At 41.4% G+C, this 10,142-nt stretch overlaps 1 protein-coding gene across 1 annotated transcript; it reads right to left on the reverse strand.

The window, feature by feature from the left end:
- Positions 1-3,470: 3,470 nt before the first annotated feature.
- LOC104081279 (guanylyl cyclase-activating protein 1-like) lies at positions 3,471-9,773 on the reverse strand. The gene is made up of 4 exons (XM_009583955.1): positions 9,455-9,773; positions 6,688-6,837; positions 4,859-4,949; positions 3,471-3,925 (listed from the first exon to the last, which is right to left on the reverse strand). Exons 1-4 carry the CDS (start codon positions 9,650-9,652, stop codon positions 3,798-3,800), a joined length of 567 nt encoding a protein of 188 aa, XP_009582250.1. The 5' UTR covers positions 9,653-9,773; the 3' UTR covers positions 3,471-3,797.
- Between the last annotated feature and the right edge of the window lie 369 nt (positions 9,774-10,142).

The following is a 10,142-nucleotide window of genomic DNA, read 5'->3' on the forward strand; positions in this document are numbered from 1 at the left end:
GAGACAGATCTGTTTTCGCTCGGGCCCTGGCCAAAGAATGGGAGGAGGAGGACCCTGCAGGCTGGATGCTCACAAGGACTGACTTGACTCCATGGTGAGGCTGGGCTCCTGCACCTGCCATGTCTCCCCTCCCTGCCTGCTTTAGTCCTGGTGGGGATCTCTGTTCAATGCTGTGCTCTGGCTTTTTGGTCTGCTGCAGTTATAGGGCTGCACTTCTGTCTGTCCCACTGCCCAGCCACAGCTCAAGGGTCAGCACAGCAACGAGAGGGTGAGCAGCCTTTGGGGCCACCTGTGATCTTTTTGTCTTACTCTTGTTCCCGCAGGGAGAAAAAGCTTGTGAGTAGTTTGACTCCCAGCTGGGATTGGTGGGCCCTCTGGCTTACGACTCACTGGCTGTGTCCTGCTGTTGGGGAGGGTCCTGCCTCAGCCACCTTCTCTGAATACGGGATAAGGAGGGAGCGCACCTCCCAGCCTTGTTCAGCCTGATCTTCCCTCTACCTACCCATCAACACGAAGATCACACAGGGCCTGGGCTCTATCCGCAGAAGAGACAGGGGTAGGCAACAAGCTTGGCTGGTCTCTTACACACATCGTGTTAATTCTTTCTTTTCTCCATGTCACAAGGGATCTCGGAAAGAAGGTGGTGGAGTCCAGCCCCGTCAGGGGCATCTTTCTTTGTGGTGGGATGACAGGGCAGTTGCCCACTGGTCTCTGAGAGCAGGACATTGTAATGAACATCAGGGACAGACCCCCGCCAAGTCTGTAGGAGAGATAGAGGATGATCAGACAGCTAATTAAGGTCCAGGATGTTTTGGCAGCTGCATTCCTCCCTGCTTCCTGTCTAGTGGTGACACTCCCAAGTGCCTTCTCCCAGCTCATCCCTGCTAGTGGAGGAACTCTCCGGACAAGAACGAGAGAAAATCTGTTCGATGCTCAGAGTTAGGGAGGAGAAATCTGAGCTGAAGGTCTAGATTTTGGTTTGAAGGCATTTTTTTAAGCCCATTTCCATGGTGTCCTGGAGGTAGGTGTTAGGCAGGGTTTTTAAATGATCCTTGAGGATGCGACATCTTCATGCTGGGTTCTTCCACCACCACCCACATGGTGGCCTGAGGAAGGGGACACAGGCAAAAGGATTTCAAAGGCTCATGGAACATACCCTCACGCCACACACTCACAATTACAGGGCAAGTCCCCAAACCATGACAAGCGCAGGAGGCCTAACCCTCTCTAAATCCTAATTCTAAATCTAACCCAACCCCCCCCAACCCAAACCCCGAAACCCCAATCTGAACTTTAATTCCTAACCCTTAAACTACCAACATAACCCAAATCCCAAACCTGAGCCCAAGTCCAAACACAAACCCCTAATTCTAATCCCAGCCTGAACCCTAACCCTTGACCCAATCTCAGATGATAACTTCAACTCTTAACATCCTAACCATATTCCCTAATCCTAAACCCCTAACTCCAGACCCTCACCCTAACCCAGAGAAGTTGTGGAGTTCCCATCCTTGGAGATATTTGAAAACCCTAATATGCTGAATCCAAACCATAGCTCTGGATTCTATCCTCCTCCTCCTAGTTCTTCTATTCTTCTATCAAAGGGAATGGTTCCAAGATATTTTTATTGTACATTTTTTTAATCTTAACTGTACAAAGAAAGCCAAGTAGGTCAGAAAACAACTACCTCCCCTTTACAGAGATTTCCTCTCCCTCTCCCCAGTCTCCCTTCCCATAGCTTCTGACAAAGGTATATATACTGCCGGATTGGTCTCTCAAAGAACAGCCTGGTTGCAGAGCCAAAAACCAGTGAAATCATTCAGTAACAGAAGAACAGAAACAGTAAGAACAAAACACATGTCTGCAACTTAGTGTAGTGATAGCATGATGCATTTTTTTTTGTCTATTACAAATGTCATAACTGCATCTTAGCTGGGAAATTTTCCAGCAACATCAGCAATGACAGCTAAGGAAGAACCAGTTTTCTAGAATGTCTATTAAAAAAAAAAAATTAAACTCCGCTTACAAATATTCAGGATTATTCTTGAGAATGTACTGCGTACATGCCCTTCTCCTTTATGTACATCAAGGAGATTCTGTACAGTGTGTATCACAGCTTGCTGCAACACTGCTGGCAGCTACAACTTCTTGGTGATTTCTTTAATAAATCAGCTGCACTTACAAAAATTCTTTACTTTCCTAAGAACTAAAAATAGGTTTTTTTTTCTGTATGTCAGATGATGATAAAAATGCAGTTTTACATGTAACTGACCCATGAAACTGCAGGAGACTGAGCACTTGTAACAGGTACAGGACAGGTTCAACAGACTCTTGAAAAAAAACCTCTGCCTTCCTCAGTCCAAAGGGACAGCAGAGTCCGACAGCATACGCTCATAATAATCCTCTGGAGATCTGAGCAACGTTTGCTGATACCCAGGTTGTGATTCCTCTCAGAAGCTCTAAAACTGCAGATGAGTACATGCCAGTGGGACCTGGAGTATGAGCCTGCCTGGCAAAATGTTGGTGCCGAAAGCCTGGACACTTTATTCAGAATACATATGTACATCACAGAAGCTTAAATATAAACAAGATTAAGTCCACTCTAAGGTCTTCTTGTTACAGGTCTGCAAGTTTTTCCTCCTGCACAGGAAAAACATGCCCATCTATGGCACAGGCACTCTGCTGAATTTTTCCCACATTCTTCTTACTTTCTGGTTCTCTCTCCAGATTCAAAGGAGCTTCTGATTGTGACCTTACTTAACGTTAGTGAACAAGACACAGTTTGCTCAGTTTCTATCCATGCTACATAACTTCCCATTGTGTACAAAGACACAGAGTCATTTGTGGCAGCACTGATCTAGAGTATTAACTTCACTCCAGTATTCACATGAACAGCAGAATTCATGTCACCTTGCTGAGTTGTTTCTTTTGCTTCTTAGGTTTTCTCCCCAAGAATCAAAAGAAAGACCAATAAAGGATGTGTGAAGTAACAATACTAGGATCATCTTCACATACTTCATTTATTCAGTTGTATGAGAGGAGAGTAGTAGGACAAGTATAAAAAAGATTTGATCTCTCAGGCAATTCTGCTTGGAGAAACTGAGTAGCGTATTTTCTCTGGTTACAGAAGCTGCTCCTAAACTGTTGACTTGTTTGCTAAAGAGTTCTGTGATCACAGAAAGCTGCAAACAGCAGCATTACTGACAGCGCAGCTGGGAACAGATTTGTCACTATCAGCCTTAAAGGCTGATTTTTCTTTCAGCGCTTGAGATCTTATGAATAAAGCTACTTCTGTAGAGACTACCAAATCCAAGCACATCTGGTATGGACAAACATGCTGGTGTTTGGTGTAATACCATAAGAACAGTGGAAGTTATATTCTTTTGATAGTTCTCTACATTGATAGCAGTTTGAAGCTCTTCTTTTGTACATATCAGAAATTCTCCACACTCCATCATCCAGTTCTCCTAGTGCTCTTCACAAACGTAGCGTTACTTTTAGTGCATTGCAAAGTGACAATCTGGGACAGAGAATAAGGAGGAAACTTGTGCCCTGAAACTTGGCCTATAAATTTTAGGAAGTCAAGTCAAATACTGCCACCAGATCCAGTTTTTCTGAACCTCCCCTGCATGTATGCGGCTGGGCTTCAATATTTGTACAGGAACATGCACTCTGATACACAAATATAGCAGTGTCTTTCTGTTCCTACTTCCATATGCGTGTTTATGGAAATTTTGCTTGTTTTAAAAAATGCTGTCTCTCCTTTCTATTGGCACAGAGTTTTCTCCCAGCTTGATTTATATACTATGCCGACGGTTGTTGATCATGGCCACAATGTGTGTCAGGTCCAAACTTTTCATCATAACCTCCATGAACTCCTCGTCTTTCCTTGCTCCCTCCACAAATTCATCCAGAGAAAGTTCACCTGTGTCAGACACAGACAGAAGGCATCAGAATCGTGCCAATCCACATTTGAACAGGAAAAGGAGGTACAGTAATCTAACTTTAGAGACCACTTACTAGACATGCACTGTTCTAAAGCGCCAAGAGGCCTCAGAGAGTCTTTTTAAGCTTATATGAAACTTCCCCAATATCCAGGCATCTCCAGCTTCCTTTTTTTTCCCCGCACAAGGGAAAGGGTACATAAGAAGGAATAGAGGAAATGTCTAACTAAGGAGTGGGATCATAGCTTCCTATAAATACGGCTGGATTAGCCGCCTCCTTTTTGGCCTAATCTGTCATAGTCCTAACCTGCCCCATACTTGCTGGTTTTCATGTTTAAAAGAAGTGACAGAAGGAAGCTGTGACAGGCAGAAGTAGGTTTTCTGTCCTAGGCCAAAAAGCCCTTGTGCAGGGAAGAAGCTTGGCAGAGTTCTTCTGGAATAACAAAAGAGCACGTCAGAAGGTAATGAGCACATGAAGTAGCAAGGACAGAAATATCTCCCAGGGACATACAGCAACTACAGTGGCGTTGACCAGCTTTTGACTAGGAGCAGCTGGGGTCATCTGTTAATATTTCCCACTTCTAACTCTGACACAGCAACACAACTAACTCTGCTACACAGCAACATAGAAAAAGGCAAAAAAACCCCACTCCAAAACTCCACTACCAAACTCATGTGGACAGAACACAGCTGCAACTTAGTACAGGGAACAAATCCTGTCATACTGATTATGTATGATGCAAGGAGAAAAATGCCTTAGCAAAATTAATGGAGAATGCATTACTGGATGAGAATTCATATAACAAACAAATATGAAATGAAGACACATAAAGTTCAATCAAGAAAAGAAGACATGGATGTGTCTCTGTAGCATAGAGACCATCTGAGTTGGATGACAAAGACAGGAATCTTACCATCTCCATTCACATCAATTTTGTTGAAGACTCGGTTGGTGAACTCTTCTGCACTAGTTTCATGGTCACCACCATTAATAGCTCGAATAGCCTAAAAGAAAAGAGCAAGAATAGGAAGCTGCCTAATGGCTCCCAAAACAATGGACTGATTCCACTGCAGCCTGTCAGCGTAGATTCAGAACAAGACAGTCACGCCTGGTACCTTCCCGATACAAATGAACCAGCATCATAGGAAACAACACCAGAAATCATCAGGCCTTATGGTTGGCACTGAAGGGTGCAAAGTGAGCATGGTTCTGGAGCGTGGAATGAGCAGTGAAACCCAGAGGATCACCCTAAATCTTCTTAGGTAGAGGTTAAGCCCTGCAGAAATGGCAGAATCAGGATACACCTAACTGATCCATTTTCTATTACCCTATGGTCCACCAAGGCAATAAACACTGTCAAACACCTTCTGCATTTGACATTATGAAATTCCTTTGTTATATGCTGTGGTCATTTATTTCTATTCTTGCTTCCCCTATTTCCATTTATATACTGCTTCCTGTGTGTCCTGTTTCTCCCTAAAGCTCAGTGGAAATTCATTTCCAGCTTGAGAAAGTTTAAGCATTATTCACTACTGTTTACTACAATTCATCTTATTCATAACCATATAGGGCAGGGTTCTCTTTTCTTTCCATCCCTAATTGTTTCCTTTGTTTAAGGATGTCCATGAAGTATGTGATTCCAGAGCCTTCATATTGATTCTAAGACTATTGATTCTAAGACTATTCATTTTCTAGTTTTTACCTTCTGATATTTGGTAAGTTTCTTCATTCTTTTTCAAATGCCATTTTACTAAAACTAAGTATCACCTCAGCAACTTGCTAAGGCTGCCAAAAAAGACATAGAACTACACCCACAAAATTCAAAGGGCAGTAAATTAGTTGCCACCAATTATAGCCCACAGGACTTGTTTCTCAAGAGCTCTGTGTTAAACAATTACTATCTGTTGCTTCACTGTGATGTCTGAGTATTTCTATTGCAAGTTATTAGTAGAAGGCTGTATATTATTACAATGATTGATTTTGTTTGGTCTCTTCAATGCCCAGCACTAAAATTCATATCCAGGTGAGAATGCATTACTAACATCTTATTAGTGGTTTTATTTGTGGACAGCTCAGGCTTCATATCTTTATCAAATCCATTTTCTGACCTTTCTTATTCAGAAATGTAAATTATTTAGGGTCATTGAATCTTTCCTGCATCTTTCTAGTTTCCCAGATTATTCTACAGAATAATCTGAACTTCCAGCATAATTCATTCTGAGATATTCATAAGGTCCTGTTTATGCCTTTATGTAATCCCAACACCTTCCACAACAGCTATTTGCATACAATCTTTTCCATTGACAGTCATTCTTCAAACTATTTGCGAGAGTCAGAAATGTTTTATTACATTGACATTTAGGAGCTGGTTCTAAAAAGCAAACTGGGAGTAACTCTTCAACTACTATTCGCATGGGGAAAAGGACATAGGAAGGACACATTGCAGAGACCGCAACTGACAGTCACGGAGTCTGAAATCTTGGAAAGTGCAATTTAGGTCCTAGGCAGCTAGAACAATTTTATGGAGTTAGCTATCCTGCAACATATGCTGTGGTGGTAAAGAAGAGTATGTCAAGTCTGCTTACTGGACTACGAGATTGTGGGGAATTCTGCTAAAAGAAAGAATGCTGTTAAAGAGATCTCATCCACAATCATCTACATGGGGAACAGTGAAAGTCTTACTTGTGTGGTGGAATTTGTCTTTAAGGAAAGAGGAAAGAACACAGACCCCTGGAGACTCACCTTAATGATGTTGAGCAATTCATGACGATCAATGCAGCCGTTACCATCTACATCATAGAGCTTGAAATACCACCGCAATTTCTGCTCCATCTTCCCACGGAGAACAAGGCTGAGGGCAGCCACATACTCCATGAAGTCAATATATCCATCCTGTGGGAAAACGAAAACCAAATTGTGACAGGAACAAACTGAGGAAGTTATGGCTCTGGAGCTGCTTTACCTTATTGCTCCTTAGATTCACAGCTAAAAGAAAGAAAAACAGAGACTTGGACCTAGGAAAAAGCTTTAGTACACACGCATACACAAACACACACACACATACACATGCTATTTCTCTGGCCACCTTTAAGATCTAAATACCTTGATTCTTAAAGTTATGATCTATTACATGTCTAGGCTATTCTGCGCTTGCCACCTGCAGAGATGGAACCTCATGGCCAGTGTGAACGAACCCCTCTGTGTCCACCAGAGCTGACTGCCTATGGCCTGCTGGGAGAGAAAATTGATCCAGAGCCCTGGCTGCAAGAAAAGTGGAAGGTAATTCTACCTTAGGTTTTCTGTACTAGTCTGCTTTGTCTTTGTGGGAAACTACTGCTATTTCAGTGAGCCATAGATCTCTTCTCCATTCTCTGAAAAAAAAAAGTGACTGAAGATATTTTTTAAAATATATAGAACATGATTTGACAGATGGAAAAATTGTTCTGTATTTAGGTTTTTAAACATTCAATTTCTTGAATCTACAAAGAAACTCAAAAAGCTCTTGTTTCCTCTGCAAGAAAAATGCCAGACAGTAGAGGTTCATAATCCCTAGATTTAACACTGACTAAAATTTGAAGTGGTTAAAAAGAAACAACAAATAAAATGCATCTCTCTGTCAAAGATTCTGAATAACTACTTCAACACATTACAGAGCAAAAAAATGAAACTTTTGTTTATTGAGGTATTTAAACAAAGTTAGATGCCTTTCTGGAATGGATGTAAATAAATATATGTAAAAGGCGAATGTAGATAGACTAGCAGAGCACTACTATTTTACAGCAAGGATCACAACATTTTAAAATTCAGGATCATTGTAGTACTCGCCTTATGTGAGTTTTTCATAACTTCATTGAGCAAAGTCATAGAAAACAAAGATAACCAGCTCTAAAGGTGGGAAGGAGGGCATGATTGCAATTTATAAAATAACTCTATTGAAAATTTATCCTCTTTGTCCTCAGCAGAGTTCTCAAAATCTGAAGGTCCGGAGGGCAGATGATTCCATCCATCATCAATGTCTGTATTACTACAGGGTGGCTCTTCCTCTGCGTGCTCCTGTTCCTTGCCCTTGTTTATAAAAGGAGCTTAGATTAAGTGACTAACTATTAACAGGCTAAGATGTAGGTCCATATCCACTAGTTGCCACACTCTTACTTCATTCCCCTTGAGATCACTATCACTTTATTTAGACGATAGCTTTTATCTTTGTATGACCAAATTTGAATTTGAGAGTCTTCTTAAAACATTGTTTACTGCATAACATAGGACTCACGGGAGAACTTTGGAATGTGTAACATTCTTGAACAAATTTTAAAGTCCTTAAACATCCCAAGACATGACAGAGGTAAAGAGAAAGACTTGTGCAACTTGTGTTGGTTTGGTTTATAAGACTGCTTCTCATCGCTATCATCATCCTGGGCACAGAGAACTTTAGGATGAGAAAGGATATTCTTTGAGATTTGCAGTCATTTCCAGTTGTTATATCCACCACAAGACCTCAGCTACCCTAATGGAGCCTGGCTGCTCTTCTCTCACCTTTAAGAATTTTGTAATATTCCTTAACTCCTTATGCCTTCTCACATGTTGTCCGAACCAATGTTCTTTGCTCGGTCCCTAGGCTTTCCTTCTTCAAAACCAACCCTGTGATTTCCCACCTGTTTCACACGTCTCTGTGCCTAGTTCCTCCTTGACTCACAGACATTTGCTCCAGCCATTTCAGAACCTTGGAGCAGAGAGCAAAGCTGAATTTTCCCAGGCTGCCATAAAAACAAATTCCTCTGTCATTGAGATTACAGGCCTGCAAGCATAGGCCTAAGTATATATGGATAAAAAACAGGCAAAAGTGAGGGCCATTGCATGCTTAAAGGAATTATGGGGGCTACTGTTTCTTACCTTAGAGACAGCCAGTGGTCACCAGTCACAGTGAGGAATACTACCTACCTCCTAGCTACTGCTATACCCTATACCTCCTAGCACTGAGGAGAGCCATATGGATTGTCTGCCCATGCAGTATTAATTTCAGCTGCCAAATACCTGGAAATTACTTCCTCTCTGAATGTTATAGTGATTTCTATTGTGTTTGATTCCTGTAGTCTCTACTATCTAATACAGATATATTTTTGAATTATACAAATAAGATTAAGAACATATAAGAATAAGAATAAGAATAAGAATAAAGAATAAGAATAAGAATGAAATCTCCTTTCATTAGTATTTTGCTAGTCAAACAAGACCAAGTCAATTAATACACAGTAAGGAATTCTCAAAATTCAAAGACGAACTTGCACAAGGTAGTTAGATAATAAGGTGTTATTACCTATGGTTACGTTATCTATGTCATTATCTATGCACATTCATTTGCTCCTTGCATTTAGCTACTTTACGTTAGTGTCCCTCAGCAGCTTTCCACACCAATGTTTGTAAGAGAAAACCAAGTGTTTTCTCAAAAGTCCAGGAGTTGGTTCACTTTTAAGCAGTACGAGGCAGTTAATTTTCTTGTCGGAGAACTCACCTTGTTCATATCAAATGTGCGGAACATCTGCTCAATGTACTCATTGGCCTCTGGATCCAGCCCTCGAAGCCCAAAGAACTGTTTAAATTCATGCTCCGTCAGCTGTCCAGAAGGACACTCTATCATGAACTTTTTGTACCAGTGGTGGATCTCAACAGCCTGCAGATCATCCACTGTGGAGCTGCTATTGTTCCCCATGTGTATGCGTGGTCAGAAGAATGATGGTACAGGAATGATCCTCTTCCTCCTGTTGCTCTCACAGCACTGCCTGTCTGCTCCTGTCCACATTCGACATTAGTGTCAGTTAAGTGAGGGATCTAACTTTCCACAAGCCAATTATAGATGTTAATCTACTTAGAGGCTGATTTACAAACCTGGAAGTTTCAATGATACAAACAACAGTCATCTTAGAATGGAAAGGAGGTGCAAGATAATTTAGCAAATCACTACTATTTCAGGAGCCAAATCAGAAAGGGTGAGAAGGTTAATCAGACACTAGCATCAGGAGCTATACTGGTTTGGTACACTATCCTATTTTTAATCTTGATATATTATAGAATCATAGAATCATTAAGGTTGGAAAAGACCTCTAAGATCATCAAGTCCAACCGTCAACCCAACACCACCATGCCCACTAAACCATGTCCCTAAGCGCCTCATCTACACGTCTTTTAAAAACTTCCAGGGA

Source organism: Fulmarus glacialis, unplaced genomic scaffold (assembly GCF_000690835.1).
Source record: "Fulmarus glacialis isolate BGI_N327 unplaced genomic scaffold, ASM69083v1 scaffold37998, whole genome shotgun sequence".
NCBI classification, from domain to species: Eukaryota; Metazoa; Chordata; class Aves; order Procellariiformes; family Procellariidae; genus Fulmarus; species Fulmarus glacialis.